We start from the raw sequence: 24,108 nt of genomic DNA, 5'->3' as shown, positions 1-24,108 counted from the left end.
TTATCGCCATGTATTCACTGACTTTTAAAAATCAATATAAAAATTTTATTAAAATTTTAGAAGTTTTATATAAAAAATTCTTTGCCTTTTCAGAGGCAAAACCAAAACATCTGATGCTCGACAGATGGCAGCAGCACACTATCAGATGAGCTTAAGAAAGGGTGCAGGATCCCATCTCTTCACACCCTCCCAGGGCAGATACGACTCTCCAGACCAGGGTTACCTCTGCAAGAATGCCATGCCCTTAAGTACAGCATAATCCGTCTTTACTCCCAAAAATCCAATCAAATAAAGCAATGCAAAAGCCAGTGAAGCTGCATGTATCGTACATGGCTGCAATGGTTTCATTCTGGTGCAAACACTGGCCTCTGAAGTAACAGGCATGACATTCATGCTGCAACTAGTGAAACTTGCTCTTGCTCCACCACATCTTCGTGGGTCAGCACAAGGGTCACGCCCATCGATGTCCAAGCTGCACTGCTGTGGGACTGGATTCAGCTGCACTTCACAAGGGCAGATTTGAAGCAGAAATGAGCTCAAAGCACTTTGGGGTAGAAGAGAACACAGGGCTGACCTGGGAGGACAGGCAATTCGCCTCCTTCTGAAGCTTTTAAGTTATAAATGGAGCAAAGAGCAGGACTTGGTGATGGAAATGTCTGCTCTTCAGGTCTGGCTTTACCCCAGGCATGTCTGGGGGAAGTCACACACACTGTGTACGTATGAGGACACATCTGTCACAGCCACTGGGTTCAAGCTCTGCTCCCTCTGCCCTCCCCCTTTCTCTCCCAGCAGCCAGTCCAGCTTGACTGGTGTGACACACATCCCATCAGCACAGCCATAAAAGAGGCATCTCCCTTTGTCTCCCATATGAATGGCATCATCTCCCAGCCCAGGACAGAGAGGGGCTGGGACCAACGCTCCCCTCTGACCCTCCCCTTCTGTCCAGGGGTGAGAACACCTCTTCCCTCAGACACATGCCCAAGGAGGCCCCCAGTCGTGCTCTGTCCCCCGTCATGGCACCGGCAGGGAGGCTCCGACAGCACAGTTCTCGCAGCGTTGGCACTGCCCGGCGGCTCCGGCACAAGGGCTCAGAGAAGACCAGGGGAGTTCCCCCCATCTCATCAAAGTGCAAGGGGTTGTTCCGGGTCCCCGCTACCACCAGCTCCAGCAGCCGGACCACACAGTCTGAAAACCAGTTCTTGAGGCGGAAATAGCCCTCCTGGAAAGAGATTCGAAGGCTGACGGGCCCCGTGGGCATCCGCACGCTCAGGCTGAACAAGCAGTTCCCCTGCGAGCTGTCCCGCACCAAGTAGGTGCCTACAGGCTCCCGCTGGAGCTTGGCATGAGCCTCCCCCACAGACAAGGGGCCCCAGTAGAAGTCACTGGCCTGGAGGATATTGAGGGATCGCTCCAGGACTTCCCACTCGCAGCTGCGAAACATCCGGAAACGATCGGGCAAGCCAGGTGGCGCGGGGCTGGGGAGAACGCTCCGATGCTGCCTTTGCAGACGAGGAACAGTGGTGTGTGTGTTGTGCAGATCATCTGGCCTCCCTCTGATCATCTCTCAAAGAGCCCATGAATCCTGGAAAGATGCTGCCTTTACCATGCTTCCTCCTTTGCATCCAGCCTGTGGGACAGAAGGAGAGTGAGGCAAACCCAATAACTTCTTCAACCTGGGCAAGACACTTCCCAAGGGAGAAAGACCAGCAAGAGTACCAAAGAGGGTACCAAGGAGGTATTGCATGTCACCAACCCCCAGCTTTAGGGACAACCAAGGATGTATGTGCAGAAAGGGCTCCAGCTGGGTCCCCACCAGCACAAGGGGGCACTTCACAGAGCTCAGCATCCATTGGGTTTCTGTCATTCACAGCCAGGGACTCCTGCATACCCTCCAGCAGGCTGGCTTGAACCTAGCAGATCTCTGCATTTCAAGATTTCCCTCTGTTGGATGTTTAGGACTTTTCAGAGTGGCCTTGAGATTGGAAAGGGGAAATGACACCACAAATCAAAAGGGAAAGATTTCCTAAAGCAGGAAAGTATAATTTATTTTTTCTTTCATGAAAGGTAGAAAGGTTTCCTCGCACCTCTCCAACCCTTTCTCCAACAAAAAGATTGACAACAGGACTTAGCAAAAGCAGAAGACAGGGATGAGCCTTTCTCACCAAATCCCAGGAACCACTCCCTCATCCCAAGACATGCCTGTTTCGCTATGTGAGGAGAAAGCAAAGGTCTCAGATCAAAACCCCTACAAGAAATGTTACATCAGCTTCAAGGCTGGGACTACCATGAATGACTTCACTTTATACTGGTACCAGATACTGCTGATGCCCTTCTAGACTCTTAACTTCTGTTTCTTCCAGAAGGACAACTCCCCCTGCCTGCAGACAATGCTGCCTTCTCCCAGTCACCATCCTCTAATGTACTGTCATGACCCTGCTCATCTCCTGCACCTTGTGTTATCACCAGGCTGTTTTCAGAAATGCAAATTTCTGAACCCAGTGTTGCCATCAGCCATCCAAGTCACTTCAATTATATTAAAAAAATACATATTCTAGATGTGTATGTGTGTGTATAGGCACAAACATAACAACCACAGCCCTAAGCCAGAGGCTCATTCTGTGTGAGAAGCTGAGCTGTAACACACCACTTCCCCAGGCCTGACAAGTCAGTAGCTCGCCGCCAAATGCTGCTCTCGCTCCCTTGACATACTCCATTAACCCAGTCATACTCACTCACAGCACAGCCATGCTTGGAGCAGAACAGAATGCTGGCACAGCCTGCAGCAGAGGAAGAGACACACTTCATCTCCAGCAGCCCCCCCACCACAGACTTGCCAGAGCATTGGAGCTCATATCAGGCAGCCCCCCAAGGAATGTGCAGGGACCTGTGGACGGCTTGCTCTGCAGGAAGAGCTTTATGTTAAGCTTAGCTTCTTGCAAGGTTCCCCTGTCTCAAACCCTTTGCCAGCTATTCAAAAGCCTCACATTCCTTTTGGTGCTCATGCCAGCTGGGTGGCCAGGCACACTCTGCGCCCCAGAGGACAAACATCTTTCCTTCACATGGGCACGGTAGTTCAGGAAAGCAGGCATGCACCTGGCAATGCCTTACTACTGACATCTTTTCTCGTCTAACATCTCTCTCAATACTTAACAGTAATACCAATAATGTAGCTGCCAGGCACATTTCATATACGGAGCCATAAGTGTCCTTTCCAAGAACAGCCAGGGACACTTATCCAGCTTATAGCCCTATGATTTGCAGTCCACAAGCTGCTAATGTCCCTGGTACTATTCTGAATCCTATTGATCTTGCCCTTTAGGTAGTGTCATAGTAGGAGGGAAATTCCATGCTTAGAGAAAGGTGGGAGGGGTAGGAAGGAGTTAATCAAGTTGGGTTTTTTATTTTCCATTTAAAAAAAAAAAAGGGCAACAAGTTGAAAGCTGTTCAGACCATTCAGCAAGTCAGAATAAATCTTAGGTGAAGGTGATTTAGTGAGCAGGATGCAAACAAACACAGTCACCACTACAGCAACTAGAGCCATCTATCACCACCGAAAACTCAGCACAGAAGGTACCACAAGGAGTTGCAGCATCTCTGTCCCTTTCCTTCTCTTCTCTGCTGGGTGAGGAAGCTAAGGGCCCTCTGACACTAGCTCCTGTAGAAAACAAAGGTCATCTGCCAGGTGCCTCCAGGGCTGTGGCTATAGCTTTGAGAGGAGTGAGAAAGAACCTTCCTAAACAGCAACTTCTCTTGGGTCCAAATGGAAATTTTGTCAAGGTTGGAAATTTAATTCAAGCACGAAAACAGAAGCAGGCAGCTGTCACTCATTTCCAGGCTATTTTTAAAAATAACAACAAACAAATAATTTGTTTAAGGCTGCAGATGCTATTTGATAGAAAAAAAGCTCCAAACTGGTTTGTCCCAGTTTTCAACCTTGAGTCATTCACCTAAGTCCTTTAAGAAAAATCCACTGCTACTAGAAATCTGACTGACTAAGAACTGAGACTGTGTCATCATTTCAAATTCAAAGTAAATGCAAAAATAGCACCTTGACAATTAGTTCACTTGGTTTGAAATCTACATATAGGTCAGAGCCTCGGATGGGGGGAATTTGTTTAGCTTCAGTGACCCATTTCCGAGAGATAAGTGCCTGGCCTGCAGCGCAGCATTAGTTACATTAATATTAGCCCTAGAAGTGCTGCCTGATACTACCTTTAAGGTTCGCTTTTAATGGGTCAACAGGTCCTATGAGTACATGGCCTCCCACATCAAGGAGGATGTGCAGACCCAGGATTAGGAATAAGCCAAGCCAGGGGTGTAATGAAACACACATGCATAATTAGTTCTGCTGACTTGCCACACCATGATTTGCTTTCCCTCTTCTCCCCTCCATAAAACCCAATGCCCAAACTAGTTACTACCTCCCTACTGCAAGTCAGAACAACACTTGCAGCCAAAGCAACATATCCTAAAAAGCTGGTGTCCTGCTAATTAAAAAGCTGGATAAGTTTCCCCAGACTTTCTGATTTACTGCAAGCTCAAGAGCTTTTCAAAATAAGTGCTCTTGACACAGGGCATTCTGCTTTCCTCCTCACTTACGACCCAGGCAAGGCAGCGTATTTTATATAAGGAGACAATTCTAGTAAACCAGGGGACTGTACACAGCATGTGGTGTCAGCCAAGCCAGCCCTGCTCCCTGGGGCTTTACAAATCCGGCATATTCAATCAACAGCAGCCTCAAGTACTCAGCTATGATGCATCCTCGCACTCTTCTTCCAGGACACCTGAAAAAGCTTACCTCTTTGTTTTTGCCACCCATAGGGATGAATTTTTGGATGTCAGGCCTGGAAGTGGTCCAAATTCAAAAGCTCTGATGTAGCACTTCCCAGTTTTTGCACAGCTTTACTTAAGAGCAGATCCATCCTTTGAAGAGAAAGAGACGTCCATCAAGCAGGTGACTAAGCCCATTAGTATGCTGTAACGTGCATCTAAAATACAACAAATCTGGGGACAGGTTGTTTGCCTCGATCTCTTTGATCTGTGTTACTGTAGAAACACGTACAGAACACCTCAGATAGCAACAGAGACAATTACTGCTGTTATTATTATTGCTACTTACAAAGCTGTGAGCTGGTTAGGTCCAGGCAGATTACAGGTGGCCTAAGGACAAATGGAAAGACCATAAAGTTGCCATCAGCTTCCAGAAGCAGGAACCATAAAACCCAAATGTTAAGAGATGATGGCAACAGGAATAAACATAAGCACTCAGAACAGCAAACTCCCAACTTGTGGTGAATACAGCACACAACATTTAGAGTATCTTATTTGACACCACGTAGGTAGCCATTCACTGCTGAGTTATCCTAATTGTGATACACTTCATTCTGGCCCACACTCTTCTGCCCTGCTTCCCCAGCTCTCAAGACTTTTCCTTCTCACCTGGCAGATGGAAAACTAAACCCACTGACCTGGTGAGTCACACCATGTGTGCAATTACGTGTCTGTCAGTGGATCCACCAGCAAGCTGAAAAAACAATCCCAGCTTTCTGTATGCCTTTCAGAGGCAATCCCTGCACAGCTTCACTTGTACCCACGTAACATCACTTCTCTGCATCCTCCCCAGTCCAGTCCAAACTGGGCACACACCCCACAAGCTACATTGACTTGCAGCTAGCAAAACTGCAGGTCTATCCCATTATTACACTTCCCTATGACCACTCCATTTGGCTTTGACATCTCCCAGATATCAACCCTGCAGTTCCCAGAGCAGTTAGGTGGAGGCTCTCCCCAAGGTACCCTGCAAGCCCTTGCAACAGCATCCCTACTCCAGGCAGCAGAGCCTGAGCAGACATCTCTTGTTTGCATGTCTGCATCCCACAGAAATGCGCTGCCTACTGATTTGTGGTTGGGAAGGCTGTTTCAAAGGAAAGCTTGAGCAAAGGGCTGGAAGAAACCTCCCTGGTAAGAGCCAAGCACGCAGCACTGGGTTTTAACGGTGGGCCAGCCTGGTTCCCATGGCCACCACTGCCTGCCACCCACTGGGCACTGGTTTTGAATCGCACCGTCACTGCCACCGTGCATGGCCACACCAATGTCCCTTGTCATGAGCACCCTGCCACAGCCAAGGTGATTAGGGCTGATCCAGAAAGGGATCACGGAGGGGGAAGGGAAAGGAGATGCACAGACAGATGTGCCAAAGAGAACAGAGGGAGCTGTGGTTAGGGGAGGAATGTGGACCAGCTCAGCCAAGAGGACCAATGTTAATCACAGCCAATTTCTCCAGCACAAAGCAGGCCTCGGAGACATTGCAGTTCCCTCTATCTTTTATGCCATGGCAGTTTGATGTGAGGCTGCCATTATGTCTGACGCATGAGGGAATACGTGGGAAAAAACCCAAACTACACCACACATACATACCCCAAACCAAAACCGCATTTCCCTATGTAACCAGCATTCATGGATGCAATATTTAATAAAATAAGATGAGGCAGCAGACACACTGTGGCAGTTCCTACTTCACACAGTAGAGACCCAGTACAGGAAGATCCTGCATGCAGGCTCTGGGAATCAGCAGCTGGACACCTTGCAAGAGGAATGGTCTTATCAAACACTTCCCAACATTTTGGGGCTGGAAAACATACTTCAAAACCCACAAATAACTTTTCATAGATCTGATATTCATGTTCAGTACTTCTTAACATATTTTTCTATGACACGTGTTTTCTGAATTAATATGGCACTTTGCTGAAAGGGGCTAAAAGGTTTTTACTCCAAGAAAACCAACAAGACAGCGTGATGTGTGCCAAATATTCTTCAAGACAGGGAAGTCTACAAGCATGTTTGGTTTCTCCATGACACGTGTTAAGAAAGACCCAACAAGGTGGCAATTTACAGGAAAAGTTAATTGTCTTTACTGGGCTAATTGAAAGAGCTGGAAGAAAGACGCATTTTTAGGGTCCCCTCCTCATACTTTGGAAATGCTACGCACTTTCAGAAATACTTTCAAATAAAAGAGCCTATTCCTCATCAAAATAGCCCAATGTGAAACTGTAATCCTGCCATTTCAGAATAACAGAGAAGCCTCATCACTTCCCTGAACTCAGAGGCTGCTCTGCAGCAGCCACAAGCACCTACATCTTGTTCCACAGCAAGTAAAACTACCAAAACTACCATCTGACTTCTGGCAAAGACAGCTTCTACTGGAGACTGAATTATTTCTGCCTTCTCCTGTAACTGGAGAAACAAGAAGTAAAAAAAAAAAAGTTAGAAAAAGAAAATCAGGAGGAGTTACTACCAAGTTCCAAAGCTGCAGCTGAGCCTATCCTGCCATGGCTTAAGCAAAGAGAGCTGTTGCTTGCCTCTGGCCAACAGCATGTTTGGTAAGTGAGGGAAGCCCGGTCGCGTTGCTCCTGACCTCTGCAGTTTCACAGTGAGGAGCCATTCCTGTGAATTTCAGTGCTGCAGAACTACACAAAACCTCAGCCCTGTGCTTGGCCAGGGAACATAAAGTCTGTGCTGCTGCCTTGCCTTCCCTCCCTCCACACAACACACCGGCTCGGGAAGCAGCCCTCTGGAAAGGTGGCTGGAGCACTCCCTGGTTTAGGGGCAGAAACAAGGAGACGGGGAGAGGGCACAATGAGGAAGAAGAAGCCACGATAACAGCAGTCCCTCATGTCTCCCTACTTGAAATGCTCTGTCCCATCTCCCTGCTGAGAGGGGGATCAGTGGGAAGGGGGTCGTGATGCCCAGGGCTGCCTCCACCCATCATGGCTCCTCAGCATTACCAGCTCCCCCCACCCCCAGACCAGCAGCACAGGTACACTTCCTCTGCCTCTCTCTACTAAACTCACTTTTTCAGTCGTTCCAGAGCCCTGCTTGAGGAAATGAGTAAATCCTGAGACACAAAGGCCATCAGTGGTCCCTGTGACAACCATGGCTTTTTATCAAAACCATCACATTGAGCCAGAAAGGAATTCAAAGAAGAAGCTAACTCTGAGAAATGAGCAGTGCCTGCAGCTAAAACTGGTTCGGTATCCTTATCAGAACTACGCTGCTAGAGAAGAGTCCCAGGTGATTAACCAACACGAGCACAGGGGGACAAGGGAGACACCCTGCCTTGACTCTTCAGAAGGACCAGCTTCAGAAGATGTGAGGGGCCATTACGCAGCACCAGTTACTGTGCCTTCAGAGTAAAGGGCAAGGGTCAGAAAGCACAGACACACCACAACACTAAGTTTTACAGTAGGGGATTTCCAACACACAAAATAAAGAAACTAGTCCTGAGAATCAAAAGTAAAAAGAATTAAAAAAGAAAAATTAAGTCATGAAAGGTTATTTAGGAAATCTTAAAGTGACAGAGTGTGCAGACCTTCCACAAATGATGGCACAGAGATGCTGCCTGGCTAAGAGGACAGGCTTGGGGGACAACACAGGTCACACTGCAGGTATTAGCTGTAGGTGCAACAGCTTGCAAGGGCCTCTGCTGTGGATCAGAGACATCAAACACACACATTACTAACCACAGCCCCTGTCCAAATCTCTCTACAACCTCAATAATCCTTCAGAAGATGAAAAAATAATCCTGGAGGAGCCAATATAAAGGAATATAAATTACTGACGGTAGGGAACAAATTAATGTGAGCTGTCATGAAAGTGGGACAGTAGGTGGCCAAGATAAACAAACAAAACCCAGAAAACATATGGCATTTTCAGTTTATCAAAAACAGAAAACGTCTGGGGGGATCATTTAGTTGAGTGGGACACCAGCTAGTGGGGACAGGGACACTGCAGAAAAGTTACACATGCAAGCAGGTATTATTTTTTTCTTGCACAGGACGTTGAGGAGATTCCCCACTATTTAATGCTGATTAACCTAAAGGGAAAAAAGAGGGTGCTCTATCAGAAGCGATGAGGAAAAGTGACATAAAACCAGAAAGCCAGCTGGGCACAGTGGACTATACCCAGAGATTTTGAATTGGAAATGGATGGTTGAAATACAAAGAGAGGTGTTCTCTCAATCAAATCAGCTGCACTACCAATTGCCAGAAGGCTGCAACTATTGGAAGGAACTTTTTTTGATATGTGCTGCTGAGGCAGGAGCAGCACAAGGCTACCTAGTGTGGGGGAGAGCCAATCCCCAGGCAGAGTTCCCCATCAGATGGTACCTGAAGAAGCAGAGGACACACTTTGTGCTTCCCCAAAGCCCCCATACCAGAAGCAAGTCAAAAAGAGCACAAGCTAAGCAGCTAGCAGCACCCCAGGACCTGCACAGCAGATGGGCAGAAGACATGGAGCAGTCATGCCACAGGGTGAATGGGAGGTGGAAGAGGGGTGGCCGGAGGAAACAAAGGCATTTCAGCTGCTGCATATCTGGTCACCTCTCTGCCACCCTCCCAGCCACTGCATCTTCCCCCTGCTTCAACTCAGCCCACTTTGCAGAGCATCCCACCTCACTCCTCAACAGGTTGGTGGGTACAAGCAGCCCAAAGGCTCCCCCATCTCTTACGCAAGCATCTCCCTCCCCCCTGACTGTGCAAACTCACATGCTGACCCAGGTCTCTTCCTAGAATTGTCTCTCCCTGTCTTCAAGCTGTCATTACTCACACCTCAAACTCCCGAGGTCTAACTCTGCCCCCCAGAAGGCAGCTTACAGCCTCATGTTACTTAAATCTAGGCAGCCAACTCAAAACGTGGTGGGCCCTCTCCATCACCTTCCCAGGGTAAACAGTGACAAAATCACTTCACTCACTGCAGGACAGAGAAGTCAGAGGTCACTCAAAATTCATCAGCAGGAAAGCACCAGGAGGTCAGGCAAGACTCTGTCCTGACACATGCAAATGCACACAGGCTTGTACGAAAACCAGCTGGGTCTGTATTTTCAAGAGCAATAAATTAAGTGGCACAGCTGACCAATGAGCTGAGTAACAGTGCTGAGAGTTCACTGAGGAAAGCTCCAGCTCCGAATGCAAAAGCAGTCATTAAAAAACCCACAAGCAAGCAGGAGCATGAGGGTGCAAAATGGATGGATGGGAACATAAAAGTAATGTCACCACCTGAAAGAACATAGTCAGTTCTAGTCTGAAATAAAAACACACAGAGCTGAAACAAAGAGGATAGGCCTAAAGATGGGTAATAAGAAGCAACACATAACTGTACAGAGAGAAACTGGAGAAATTTCATGCTCAGAGAGCAGATATATATACAAGGGGATGCCAGAGAAAGGTACAGTACAATCAGGACATTCTTTTTGTATTCTTTCAGAAAACCAGATGAGAGGAAGTTCAAAGGTGACCAAGATTGAAAAGTAACTAATTTTAAAACTCATAAAAGGAAAAACTCCAGTTATATAGACTGGGGAAAGTGAGAGAGCTGATCTAAGGAGTCTCATTTCTTTTCTTTCTCAAATGTTTTTGCTTTGTTTCTGTGCTGTACCCACCATGTCATGCTTTAGCAGATCTTAGGCAGAGGAATCCAGCAGCAAAGGGCCGGGGTTTTTAGCAATACCTTTTTAAGATACCTCTTCACCATTCAAACCTGACATAACACTAAGGGGAGCCCAGCACAAGGCATAAATAACCTTTGTGTAAAACTGAAGTAGTAACCAAGGGTATATGAAGTCAATATGAGGAATCAACTATGGACCTGCTGCAGAGTTAAAATTAGCTCTGCCCATGTTTTCCTCATTCTTTTACGACTAAAAGAACAGCACCTCTTCTTTGGATGTGCTGACTTGAATATCAGCGTGCATCCTACACAAATGGCAGATTTCAGTGTTTACTGCTAAAGCAGTAAATGTTTCTCCAGCTCCGACTTCCCTCCTTCCACACCACAAAATCTCACCAGAAAACAAGGAAGAACTAAAATATGGATGAAGAACAACACTGCTGGTCTGTCAAAAAGCATAAACAAACCATTCCTTCACAATCAAACCTGTGCTCATTACCACTAGTGTGCCAACTGAGGCAAACTTCGCTTCAGCAAGGTACCTTCAGCAGGATGTGCAGAAGCCCAGCTACACAGCTCAGATTGCAAATCTCTAGCATTTTCCAACTGCTAACAGCCACACTCATTTTCTTAGCTTTAGCTTAAGTCTCCAAATAAACTTTGCTACTGAAGAAGTATGAAAGTAGATCCAAACTGTTTCTGAACTGCAAAATCACATACACACAAAAAACTCCCTTGTTGCACAAGTCACAATCTGAAGTCAAAATTTTTCTTCAGCATTTGCATGGACCGGGGGGAAGGACAAAAACCTCTGCAACAAAGGCAACTGAATGCTGCCAGCTTAACCCCATTTTGCCAGGCACTGCTCCACTATAAAGCTAAAGGAGCCCATCTGCAAACTTAATAGTGGCACCGTTCGATTCTTCCCCTCAACTTTGCATGTGTTTGCGAACAAGCAGAAGCACACAAAGTGCAGGAGGAGCAGGAAGGGAGAAGGCAGAGAGAATGTACATTATCAAAATACCTTGAGAGCAGTTCTTGGAAATGTGCAGCCTGCAAGCCTGTATCAGACACTCATTTCCTGTGAAGTGCACACAGGCCTTTTCATTTCTCCACTGAAGAGGATGAAAATAAGGGGCAGCTCTAAAGTCTCCAAAGACAACACAAACCAGCATTTAGCCATTCTACTAAAACTGAATTTACATTTTAATACCATTAAATACCTATTGAACAGAAGCATTGATTTCCAGAAGTTTAAAAAGTGGGATTTTCTACACCTCTTTCTTCTAAATCTTAACTTGGTCAGGGGCGAGAGGGAAGAAGAATTTTATTTGTCATTTTGATCACTCACTAATACAAAGTCACCAAATCCTGCTACATCAAACACCACTGCATCTTTTTTTTTTTAAAGGTTGAGACTGTTGTCAGCAAAATGGTGAGCCAATAAATACCTTACTGAGGCAGAAGGATGCAGGATATGCACAAATGCAGACCAGAAGAGCAGGTCATAATGAAGCAGACTGACAGGATAAAAGGGGTTGTTGCTATCATACCTGCCTTCTGCCTCTACTTACACGTAATCAAGGATTTAAATAATGTAGCATTTACTGGCATTATTTTAAATAAATATGCCTCCTAATGACACACACACTTAACACCTTCACTCTGTAAAAAGATATCGTCCCTGTATGGCATACTCAGCTCTCACATCATCCACACTTTAAGTTGCAGAGAGGCACGTGCCCTCCTCTCCCATCTTGTGAGCTTTTGGCAAGCACCACTAGCTGAGGTCTGCAGCGGCCTGGAATAACAGCTCAGGAACACACCACCTCCCCACAGCTTTTATTAATCTAACCACAGTATCAACACGACCCAAATGATGTCATATTTAAGTATTGGCACTATCTCTTTATTGCTGACCAAACCAAAGCTGGAGAAATCAGGACAGAGAAGCCTGTGGGTGGCAGGGGGAGAGAGGGGTGGCAAGGAGCAGCAGGGATAGACTAGGAGAAAAGACCAAACATTCCCAGTGGGGCTAGAGAAAAAGAGAAACAAGGAAAAAAAACCAGCTCCAAAGGCACATTTTCTCCTTTGTTTCTCAGCAATGCAACCGCAGTATTAGTGACAACAATTTAGAATTTACACCACCCAATGCCAGCTCTATCCTTGCACACACCGACCACCAACTTCACAGAAATCCCAGCTAGACTGAGGAGGGTAAGAGACACTGGCTGCATGCTTGAAGCTGTCATCTGGAAACTGAATTTGGCCCTCTCTGAGCAGGCACAGTGGGGACAGAGACACACACCTGGGAGGATCTGAAGAAGCTCAGCCTCTCCCCAGTGCTCCTCTCTGCCTGTTTTTGGGGACCCCAGCAAAGTTTACCTGTGCCTTCCAACTCAATCTTACGGAAAACCCCTGCCACTCAACCCCACTACTTTTAAGTAAGTGATAAGCAAGCCAGGTCATTAAAGGACATACAACATACTGAACATTAACAAGAAGCACAGAAATAACAAAGGCCCAGATCCCAGTCTAACTCAGGAAAAGATGCGAACCTGTGTGGGAGGCTGGCATCCCAGTAATTCTGAGGGCTTGTGCCCAAGAGCCTTCCCTTGGAGGGAACAAGAATTCATACTTCAACAACTATGTTTTAAATCACATAGCCAGCAGAATCACTCATGAACACAGAAACAAAGCTTGACTTCATCTGCTTGATTCAACCAAGAGCAACATTATGTGATAATACAGCCTCAGTCTCACAAACTTCTGTGCATGTGCATATTTTAAAGCACATGACCATTGCCCTGCTGTGACTGAATAGCCCATTTGACATTCACACAGCATCTGAATTGCAGTTGCAATTGTTTGGAGAAAGAAGATATGCTTGCATACCTACTTAAGGACACAGTCAATAGAGAATGAAATATCAGGAAACTAGTTGTTTCTGAGTCCACCCCATTTTACATAGTTGAGCGTGGTCAACACGTGACTGGGATTTTCATTTAAGTTCTCTAAGAGCTGCAAGGACTAGAACTAGTAAATGGCACTGTCTGGACCACACAGTCCTAAATAGCAGCTTGCTAACAGTACCCTTTACCCTCAACTTTCCAGAACAATGGTCAAGCCACATCCCCCTTTTTCACCATGCAGGAGAAGAAAACAGCCAGGGACACTAAGTTAACATTCTTGAGTTCCTCTCAGTTACCTCTGGGGTTCATCCAGATCCTGTTTCCAAGCTTCTACTAACCAGGAAGGAATATGCACTTAAACTAAATTTTTAAAAAAGGAAAAAAAGAATCCTAAGAGTAGCATGAGCTGAGGTTTTACATGGTAACCATTCCAAAATTCTCAGTAACAGCGCGTGCGTTTGTGGGAAAAAGTGAGTAGCGGATCCTGCATGGCTGTGAGCACCATGACTCAGATTGCATAAAGAGGGAGGATTTAGCGATAACCTTTGCGATGAGGCTTTTCATGGGTGCGCAGCACTGATCTTCTGAGAAACGGCAAGGTAAGAGGCTGCGTTCTGACTGTGCCAGGTCTGGAGGAGGGCCAGTTTCTCTGCCTTCCAAGGCAACCCCAAACGGGCATGTACACCCCTGGTTCAGTCACCCCGCTTCCCTGTAACGCCTTCACTTCTGGAAGGCAGCTCCCTTTTCCTTAGCTAAGACTAAGTGTAACACTCTGAACACCGCTTCTCCAGTGCTTTACGTGATAAAGGAAAGAAGTGGTGTGATGACCAAGTTACCCGGACCTGCGCGGCTGCTTCCCTACAGACCCATCTAGGACATTACATAATTTGCAGGTTTCACTTTAAAAGAAGCATCTCCCTACCCTAACGCTGTAAAGAACACCTTGACAGCATGCTGCACAGTCCCCAACGGAGCCTCCCAGGCTACTCCCAGCACCCCGCCGCCACCTCAGTACAGCACATGGCTCCCTTCAAGGCCGGCAGTGAGATGCCAGCACCCCAAATCTCCCCCGACTCCTCGGGAAACACCCCCAAGCCCCAACGCGCTCCTTCTTCCCAGCCAACAACGGCCCCAATGCCCCCAGGAGCCAAACCGGGCTGCACCCTTTCATAAGCCAAGGGGGGACCGGAGCAGACCGGCAGACGGACAGACATACAAACTTCTCGCAGCCCGCCCCCCAAAAAGGCCGTTTCCAGTTAACCCAGCACAACTTACTCCGGCACCACCGGGGCCACGGGCGGGCGGCGCTGCCTCCGGTGCGAGCGAGCGCTCAGTGCCGGGGCGACAGCGGCGCTGCCCGGCCCGGCCCCCGCCGCTCTCCCGCCCCGAAGCCAAACGGAGGCGGCCCCGCTCCCCGCCGCTCTCCGCATCCCCCCCTCGGCCCCTCCGCTCACAAAGGGGCCGGTGCGCGGCTTACCCGGGGGCGGCGCGGCTGCTCCGCCGGGCCCTCCTCGGCCGCGGGGCGGGCGGGCGTCGCGGCGGCGGCTTCGGCTCCGGGGAGCGGAGCGGCACAGAAGGGAGGGGAAGGGTAGGAGGGGAGGAAACCCCCCAAGTGTTTCTTTTCCGAGGAAGGAGACACGGGGGAGGGGAAGGGGAGGGGTTTCTCCCTCCTCCACCACCCCGTCTTTCCACGGCGTGGCTCTTGCAAGGGGGAAAAAAAAAGTAAAGAAGAAAAAAGTTTGGGTTTTTTTTTTAAAGAAAACTTGGACGGATGGGAGGGAGAGAGAGGGAAAAAAGGAAAGGGGAAAACAAAAAAGATGCTGTGAAAGCCCCTCCGCTGCAGACTGGCAGAGGAATCTCACCGGGACGACACCGCAGCATCCGCCAGCCCCGGGACCCGCCGGAGCCACGTGTCGCCCCGGGGAGGCGGCGGCCGGTCCGGGGTTCTGCCCCTCCTCCCAGCCACCATCAGCTGCCCTGCAGCGCGGGGATGGGGCATCGGAGCTCGCAAGCGCCGGGGAAGGGACAATGTCCAGGGCCGAGGGGAGACGCAGAGGGCTCTTTACACCAGCGGAAAACAGAGAGCCTGCCCCGACTTTCCCTGCCAGAGTTCTTCCAGCTCCTCTTGGGCACTGCAGGAACTCTCAGAAGGACACCGGGCACCCTGGAAGCACAGCGTGTGTGGCGGGGTAATAGGCACTTAAGGAGCGTGCCCCAAAACGCACGCTGTTGCCTTGGTGGGTCAAATTAAAATACTGGAAATCATGTACAAAATTACAAATGCAGAGAAATGTTATGATACGAAATACAAATAGTGCACCGCATGATGCATGCTGTAAGCATATTGCTGCTCAGAGAGAATAAATGTAATAGAAGAAAATATAAACTTTGGAATTCAGTACAAACAAAGGCCTAGCCTGTAATGAGGCTATGATTTGATCATGTCATCAGAGCTCTCACTCACCTATATATTTCCTCTAGATGCTGCCGAGCCTGCCACACACATTCCCTGGTGTGTGCATACCAGGTGAATTGCCCTGTTGAAAAAGCTCTGTGCAAACCCCAAACGCAAAAGTGTTCTGGCTGCTCTGTACCAGCCTAGTGATGCAAAGCAGCTGTAATTCCAGCCTGAGCAGCAGACTAAAAGCTTTACAGCTGCTTGGCATTTCTAGGGAGCATAAAGCAGTCAGAAACACTGCTGAATCTGATCCTCAACCTTGCCAGAAGTTCCACTGAATGTTGAGACATCAGTTCTTGTTTCTTCTTTCAACCAAGCATGAAGATGTTGCTGACCACAGAAGAATTTCTGAACTTCCATAAGAATCTGGGCAAAGCACTTCATTCTTTTTCAGAGAGGCTTCAGTGGGAGGACCTGCCGCTGGAGCTCTAAATCACAGCAGGGATGAAGTGCTCATCTGTTCCATTTTTGGTTTTTAAGTAGGCTTGTCACACTTTTCTTTGTATTTTTGGTTGGCAGCTTCAAAAATATCCTGTGGTTTGCTTTACAGTTGCCTAGTAGGGAGTCTGTTTTCCTCTGTGGATATTTATAACACTCATTGGGTGACTTCATAGACTCTTCCAGCCACCTTGCCTTAATGTTAAATGGCCTGGTCTAATTCTGCCTTTTATTCTTCTTCTTCATTTTTGCCTGGGAAAAGTTAACATCCAGCCTCACTGCTCCGAGATCATCTGTGGGTCTTGCTCATATTTCTCTCATCCACTTGAAACTGTGACCTTGCAGCAGTTGCAGCTGAAGCATATTGCAGCAATCCTCTTCAGCCATAAAAGCTGGTGAGACATGTCACAATGACACCATTGACCACAATTTTCCAAAGCTTGGATTTGACTCACAGCATCCAAAATGTGTTCAGGATCAAGGTACCTCTGAGGTGGCTTCATGATTAGCTAGTGCTGCATTTCTTTCCTGTGAACCTGAAACCAAGTCTGGATGTGTTTAATGTGAAAAACAAATCCTGTCTTTTGGTGAGTTTTCTTGAGGAAAAAAGAATACAAGTTCCCTAGAACCAAGAGATTTCCCATGCTCTCACCACTGGATTGATGATTTTTTTCCCAACTGCTTTCAGTGCAAGGATGCCTGCCTGAAAGGCTCTGGGTAATGACAGTGAGGATGCAGGCAGGCTAATTTGAACACTGCCTACTGTTGCATCTCTGAAGGAAGGTGGATCCATCTTAAAGACAGTTTTTGAGATGCCCAGATGCTGATGACAGCATGACAAGGAATAGCTCCCAAGAAGGTGCCAGGATTTGTTCTTAGGATTTACAAGTTTTATCCTACCCCTCATTTTTTCTCTGCCTATGGATACATATACCCTCACTATCCCCGTTGCTAAAACTTTAAACCACATTAAACATGAAAGCATTAATTGATAGAGCTGCTGACAGAATGAACCATTTCCAGAGAGTTTTGTCTGAAGTCCTGCTGCTGAGAGCAGTAGGTCTGAGTTCATTCTACCTTTGGATGATAGTTCTACTTTGTGGTGTTTCTCTGCTTCTTCTTCAGCAACCTCCAAGTCTTTGGTAAGTTCCAAGATGTTGATATCCAGCAGCCCAAGAGCCAGTAACACCCTAACAGCTTCACTTCTTCACAGCCTGCAGATTCCTTACAGCTTGCATAAGGTAGAAGGAGCCACAATCTGCCTATTTACTCCTGTCAGTTTGGGAGGTGTGGGCAGAAGGTGTTCTGGAGCAGGTCACTGCAAACTACTGAATAAAGATGGTTTTCTGGGAAAGCAAAGGGCAAACATTGCCCCAGAGGAAGGGAGAGGATAATAGGATGAGGGAAAAGAACTGAAGTGGAGATAATGAAACACTGAAAATCTGCAGAAGAAAGGAAAAGAGATACAAAAAAACAAAGGAGAAGAACATTGACGGCACAGGGGAGGGAAGATGGATTAACACTTTAGATCTATCAGTACTGACTTGCCCTTCAGCTTAGCAGACTTGTGCATGAAAGCTCAGCTGGGGCTGGAGCACCAATTCCAGATCACAGGTGACCAATTACTTAGGATCTCAGTGCCTTACTGGGCCCCCAGCCAGACCCAAACGTGCTGTTGCCCATTAGTGTGGACACTGGCTTTCTGGATGGGATGTGATTAGGATATGAAACTGCCCTGACAATGTACTTGACCAAGTGGCCTAGACATAACCTGAGGGGTTCCTGCCAGGGGGTTAAATGGGAAGGAAAGGGAGAGAAGAAAGCAAGGGGAAGGCCTGGGTACCCTGGGATGACAGGTGATGCGGGCAGTACATGAGATTTTGTACAGATAGGAGGATGGAAGGATGCTTGGGGGGTGAGTAGGAGATGACTGTCACCATCTCCTGATGTGCTGCAAGTCCAACCTGAAAATAGTACAAAATGTACAATGTTTGACTCCATTCAGTCTTAGGTAGTTTTTCCCTTTTGACCTTTCCTCCCCTTTCAAGATGGTCTCTCTCTTAACTTGCTAAAAGCTCCTTTTAGGAGGTGCTAACAGCAAAGCATTACGAAGAAGGAAAAAAAACCCAACAACACAAAAAGAGAAAGCCAGGAGGACTAAACCAACACACAAAAATCCCCCAGCCCTGTTCCTCTGCTCCCCCAGGAAAAAAACCTAAACTAAACAAACGAAAACAATCAAACAAACAAACAAACACCTTTAGTGGTTTAGAGCGAGCAGAGGCTGTTTTAGTTCCACTCTTAAGAGAAAAATTAGCACAAGTAGTGGCCCCTTTGCATGAAGCGGTGGCAAGGCCCCTCCTTCCTCTACCAGAGCAGGGCTCTTCTCAGTAACGAAGAGAAACTGCTTTCCAGGAAAGCGAAGGTACAGGGGCTGCCCAGAGCGGGGTGACCCAGCGCGGCTGCGGGGAGCCGGGTGCCGCGGCTTGCGCGCTGCTCGCCCCGGCACGGAGCTGCTGCGCTGCCGTGCCCAGCGGAGCTGCGTGTCCCGGACGATGGATGGAGCGAGGGGAGCCCGAGCCAGCCGCGCGGGGGGCACCGCGGCCGATGCGCTTTCGTGCCAGTCTGCAACACCCGCTGCTGTTGCGGCTTTCCCCCACGGCCGCCGCAGAGCACGAGTTCCCACTCGTTGCCAATCCATGCCCCTGGTTCACTTGAGGGAGGAAGGCCCAGCAGACAGCGACTTTCTAGGTTTTCAAACAGAGCATCAGGCTGCATAAGCTGGAAGGCATTTAGGTCAGATTTAAGTAGCTGCAGTCTTCTATAACTGTACAGCAAACCACTCCCTCACCTTTGAATCTTGCCTATATGCCAAACACCCTGGAGCAGTACAGGACAATCTGGGACAAGGGGAAATGAGGTCCCAGCCTTCTGCACTACTGGACCTAGGTGTGAACTCCTCGAGGCTCTGTGGCCCCATAAATCCATGACCACCCCAGGTAACTTCTCCTAACATTGCTGCCCAACAGACAGGGAGGTAGAAGCTCAGTTAAGGATTTCAGGATTTCATTGGATCCTTGAGGTTTATTGCCTCTCCTTGTTATCCCGCATTTTCAGGACATGTTACTGGAGGCCGAAATGGGTGGACCTTGCCCAAATCCCTTTGCTCAGAATCCTTCACTTGGAACATGTAGCCTCAGTCCTGCCCATGCTTTCCCAGATTTGTCCCCCCACGCTGAGGCGGGTGGTGATGCTGAACCCCACTCACAGGACACAGGCACTGAGGTCTCTCACTTCAGGCATTTCTCCAAAGCAGACAAAACAGCTGGGAGAGGCTGTTTGCAGGGAGCCCAATACAGAGATCCCATAGCAGAAAGGTCCTAAGTCATTGCTGGACCTAGAAGCAGGGGCTTCCTCAGCTGAGGAAACCAAGGCTCTAAATGAAGTAAAACAACATAAAATGCAAGGAGTGTAACTATGGACTATAATTTTGGGAGTGGTTGTAGAAGTATTGCAGGCTGGTACCATCGGACAGCAGTGTCTCTTGCAGTAGACTAATTTCCAGACCACTCTGCTTTCCAGATGATCACAGGACAAAGGACTCTGTCACATTAATCATTGTTGTTTTGTTAAACATCCCATCTTCATTAAAAAACTGCCAATGGTTGGAAAGCTGCCAGCACCCTAAGTAAACCACTGAAGTATTTAACTCCTTTCTCCATTATTGAATGTATACCTCGTCTCTAGACTGTTTTTTCTTGTGCCATTGTTAGGCAGTGTGACAACTGGAGGAGCAAAAATGCAGCACTACATAGGTATACTAAGGCTTTGATCATATTGGTCCTAAATGCTTCTCTCCCATAAAATGTCTTCCAACTCCTTAACATGCCTTAAAGCTGTGCCAGGAAGCCTCTCCAACTTGTTCCCTTCCTCATTGAATCATAGATGTCAAAATTGGGAATTCTTTCACACCAGTAATCACCTCCATGGAATTAGCAGACACAATATAATCTCCTTCAATATAATCTCATTACACCTGTTCCGCATTCCCTGCTTATATGTTGGAGAATGGAATTAGCCTTTCTGACTGCTCTGGGAGCTCACAGTCAGCTGCTACTCTGCTGTGAGTCAGTCCTTCACCAGAGTCACTTCTTCCACAGACAGTGCTGCCAGACCAAAAGTGTGGCCCGGGTGGAGTAACTCACCACTGGGCTGTTTCAAACCCCCCCCCCCTTACATGCTTGTATCAACTTTAATATTTTGACACTTGCTATCTAGTCAATTCTCAGTCCAATTACTACAAAATGTGTTAATTTGGTATCATTCCAGTATTTTAAAAATCAAAACACAGTGTAAGACTGTATCAGTTTCCTTGCTGGAGAGCTATGACTTCAACAGCTTTTAGTTTTGTCAGCCAAATCCATAACCCAAATCTGTAACTTACATCTCCAAAAATTCCCAAGCAGTTTCATAGATTCTTTTCCATAAACACATGAGACTTAGTGTTAACTAGAACTTTTCCCTTGTTTTTAAATGATCCTAGTATGTGCTATTTCCTTTTTCTGTCAGAGGTCAATAAGGAGCTGGTAGGCCTGTAATTACAAGTGTGATTACTTATGGTTTTCACTATTATTTCATCTCAGCCTATGGGGAATCTGCCAGATTTTCCAAGTGAAAGAAGGTTAAGTCTAGACAAGAGCTGGAAAGAAACTTCTTTCCCCTGCCACTTCATACATTAAAATAGGTGCACACTCTAAAGGTGGGTATGGGTTTTGTAGAGATCTGAAGAGTAGCTCACCTCACGAGTTAACCTAAACAGGCCCAGGGGATGGGAACCAGCAGAGACTCCTGAATCTGTCCCAAATATAATAGACTTTCTGATTAAGGAGGAAATGGAAAGCTGAGACTGGAAAGAGTTTATTTGTATGACGGGTGCTCATATATAATTTATATGCAATAAATGTTTCTAGCTATTTCATTAGTTGCAAATAAAGTGATACAAATGTGCACCACTTGGACCTGATGCATGGTGTGTGCCTGGGGCTGCTTCCAGCTGAATGGTGGTGGTTCATGTGGGAATGATTTAACACTCCAGCAGCCCCACCATCCAAATTACACTGCAGGTTAATCCCTGAAGTAGATGCACTCCACTTTTTCAACCACTCATCACTTGGCTTAAAACAAAGATTTCCATTTAAATTATCATATTGGGCTCAGACTGTGGTGGGTAAAGAGCCAGCATCTCTTTGTCTCTCCCACCTTCTGCACAGCTGGAGAGCTCTGGAACAACTGAGTTTAGCTCAGTTGGTTACAGCATGATGCTAATAAATGAGGAGCACAACGGGTCTGGAGCAAGGGGGGGAGAAACCAATTTAAGCCATCACAGAATTTTTTTGCACTTAATATGTAAGCAACTTTTTCAGTCAGAAATTCACATAAATTAAATTCATCAAGAAATTCGGGAAAACCAAAGAAAAAGTACACCACACAAGGTACCTGGATGAGTCTGTTGCTGTTGAGCAGAGCCCAGAGACTGTGGGATAATATCCTACTTCAACTCTTCCCACCTGGGGAGCTCATTTAAACTCTTGAGACTTCCTGGGACCATCTCCAAGGCAAGTGAGATTTGTAGATGGAGCTCAAACTAAAGCCTGTGAGCCAGCATGTTGGTGGAGCTGGTTGCATGATAACATGCTTCCCTGTGATCACTTTTTTCCCCTGTCTATTATAGATTGCAGCATATGCTTACAATATGGGGCTTTATATAGAGGTGTGTCTTCTATATATCCTCTGAAAGAAATCAGTTAAGGTAGCACTAGGATGCTTTTTAAAATTTGTATAACCACACAGAAGAAATTGGGGTACAGGGCTATTGCTGATAAATCAACATAAATAGATCAATATGTCAGTACTTCAGTGCTTGAATCCAACCTGCTATGGGGAATTTGTCCCCTGGTAGCAATCAATCTGCTGTACTTAAAGTTTCCTCACCAGATCTGCAGCTAGCACAAACTGATCAATGCTGTTCCAAGTCAGCGGAGCATAACAGCTTTGCATGTCCCAGTGTTCACTCTTGCAGGTCTCCTGCTCCTTTGCAAGGACACAGAGGTTAAATTATCCTTTGCTAAGCACATGGGGTATCTCACACTAACTCACAGTACTTTATTCAAAACCAGCCTTTCTTACTAGCAGTCCAGTGTAGCCCAGCCAACACCTCAGCACCTTTCCAGCTGGAGTCTAGTTTGTTCCTCCACGAGCAGCAATTCTACTGCAGTAATCTGTGGCACTTAGTAGAAGTAGATACAGCAAAATGAATTCTGTGAGCCATCCAAATTCTGTTGTGCATCCTGCAGAGGGCCCTCCCCTTGCAGGGTGGTTTTCCAGGCTGTGCTGGGGGAGATGCACAGTCTTGTAAGATGCTGGGCTGCTCTTTTAGAGGGGTGAGTAGCATTGCTTGAGAAGGTATGAGGGACCTGGAGGACAACTCAACAATCTGGCTTTGGCTGACAGTCCTGCCACTGAAAGGAGGGTACAGAGCACATCCCAGTGCAATATTCTCCACTTGGAGCTCTATCTGAAATCACCTCTTCCCGATCATTTCTGTGAGGAATTTTTCCTTTCCCATCAGGCAGCTGCCAATAGAGCCTCCTACCAGAAGTGAATTAGGATGCAGGTCACAGGAGTCCAACGTCACTAGAGAATGCATTATTCCCACCTAAGTCCCAGAGTCATCTATGTGACCCAAAGCAATGAGAGCCCAGATCCTACCGGCTGCTGGAATGGGGGAGAGAGCCCAGTGTGGTGGTCCAAGACACATGGGTAGTGATGTATATACTGCCAGGGCAAGAATTTACAGCAGGATCCCAGGATTATCCCAAACAAGGCTTGTGCCCAAAAACTGATATTAGGTAGAGGTCAGGGTTAACAGGTAAACAACTTTGGTAACTACCACCTACCTACAAGCTCTGTCCAGAGTTTTTGGCTGTTAACAAGCTCTGTGGGACCAGCTCCAGCATGTAGCATTCAGAGGATGTTGCTTGTGGGTACAAGTTCCTGGAGGTGAAGTTCCCTATGCCCCAAACACAGGTGGAAGCCAAGGCCTGAGGATAATCTGTGCTGTGCTTGTGTGGCTGGCTGGACAATGTCACCACCTTCAGTGGGCTCATCTCACTGCTCCCCAGAAGTGGATCTGGCTCATGAGTGGCAATGGATTTTCCTGGCCATGGCCTGTTGTCCCACCAACCACTGGAATGTGTGCCAACAGCCCACATAACTCCTCATGGCACAGGGTCCTCTTCCTCAAAAGTCATGCCATAGACTGAAGAACCACAAGCCTAGCAGCAGCCACTGCCTAACAATTACACTGCCGCCTGGTGGCTTCTTTAGGAGGAATTCCAGGAATTTAGAGGAGGGCCCTGCCCTCTGCAGCAATTGATTATTGCATGCATTTTACACATCTGTTCTGCCAAGCTGTCTCTTGCTTTTCACCTTTTGTAATCAGCCACCCACCTCTGACAGTTGTAGGAGAGAAGCTGTAGAAGTTACTGTGGCCTCTCGCCCTCTGCAAGGATCCCCAGCACTTGTAGTCTGCTTTCCTGCTCCTCCAGCATGGAGGCCTAAGAAAAACCAAGGCACTGGACACTTTGCAAACCTGTAAAAATTCACGTTCTGATTTCCTTTCTAATGGTTCACAAGGAGAGGAGGCTGTGAGCTACACAGCGCTTTTGTTTCTTTTCAATGATGGGTCCCCAAGGTTACATTTCAACTGCCATGGTGCAGGGCCTGTTTTGCCAGGATGAGCTAGAGCTAGGCAGGAGAAATAGGGCTTTAAGCTTCTACACTGGTTTCTTTCAAGCT

The 24,108-nt window shown here is 47.3% G+C and overlaps 1 protein-coding gene across 10 annotated transcripts; it reads right to left on the bottom strand.

Annotated features, from left to right (window-relative positions):
* Nucleotides 1–22: 22 nt before the first annotated feature.
* Nucleotides 23–23,231, bottom strand: LOC138103795 (suppressor of cytokine signaling 1-like). 10 transcript variants are annotated; one of them, XM_069002369.1, is made up of 4 exons: nt 21,748–22,118; nt 5,120–5,160; nt 4,799–4,923; nt 23–1,627 (listed from the first exon to the last, which is right to left on the bottom strand). In XM_069002369.1, exon 4 carries the CDS (start codon nt 1,559–1,561, stop codon nt 878–880), a length of 684 nt encoding a protein of 227 aa, XP_068858470.1. In that variant the 5' UTR covers nt 1,562–1,627; nt 4,799–4,923; nt 5,120–5,160; nt 21,748–22,118; the 3' UTR covers nt 23–877. The 10 variants fall into 10 exon arrangements, with proteins under 10 accessions (XP_068858470.1, XP_068858502.1, XP_068858474.1 ...); XM_069002401.1 differs by lacking the exon at nt 21,748–22,118 and adding an exon at nt 18,510–21,176; XM_069002373.1 differs by lacking the exon at nt 21,748–22,118 and adding an exon at nt 15,820–17,314.
* Nucleotides 23,232–24,108: the final 877 nt, after the last annotated feature.

This window comes from Aphelocoma coerulescens, chromosome 1A (genome assembly GCF_041296385.1).
Source record: "Aphelocoma coerulescens isolate FSJ_1873_10779 chromosome 1A, UR_Acoe_1.0, whole genome shotgun sequence".
NCBI lineage: Eukaryota > Metazoa > Chordata > Aves > Passeriformes > Corvidae > Aphelocoma > Aphelocoma coerulescens.
Note: the sequence above shows the minus strand (reverse complement) of the source record. Positions and strands in the feature narration are given on the sequence as shown.

Excerpts from the sequence above, each read along its gene's own strand:
- LOC138103795 (XM_069002440.1), bottom strand. The coding sequence starts at position 1,561 with ATGATCAGAGGGAGGCCAGATGATCTGCACAACACACACACCACTGTT.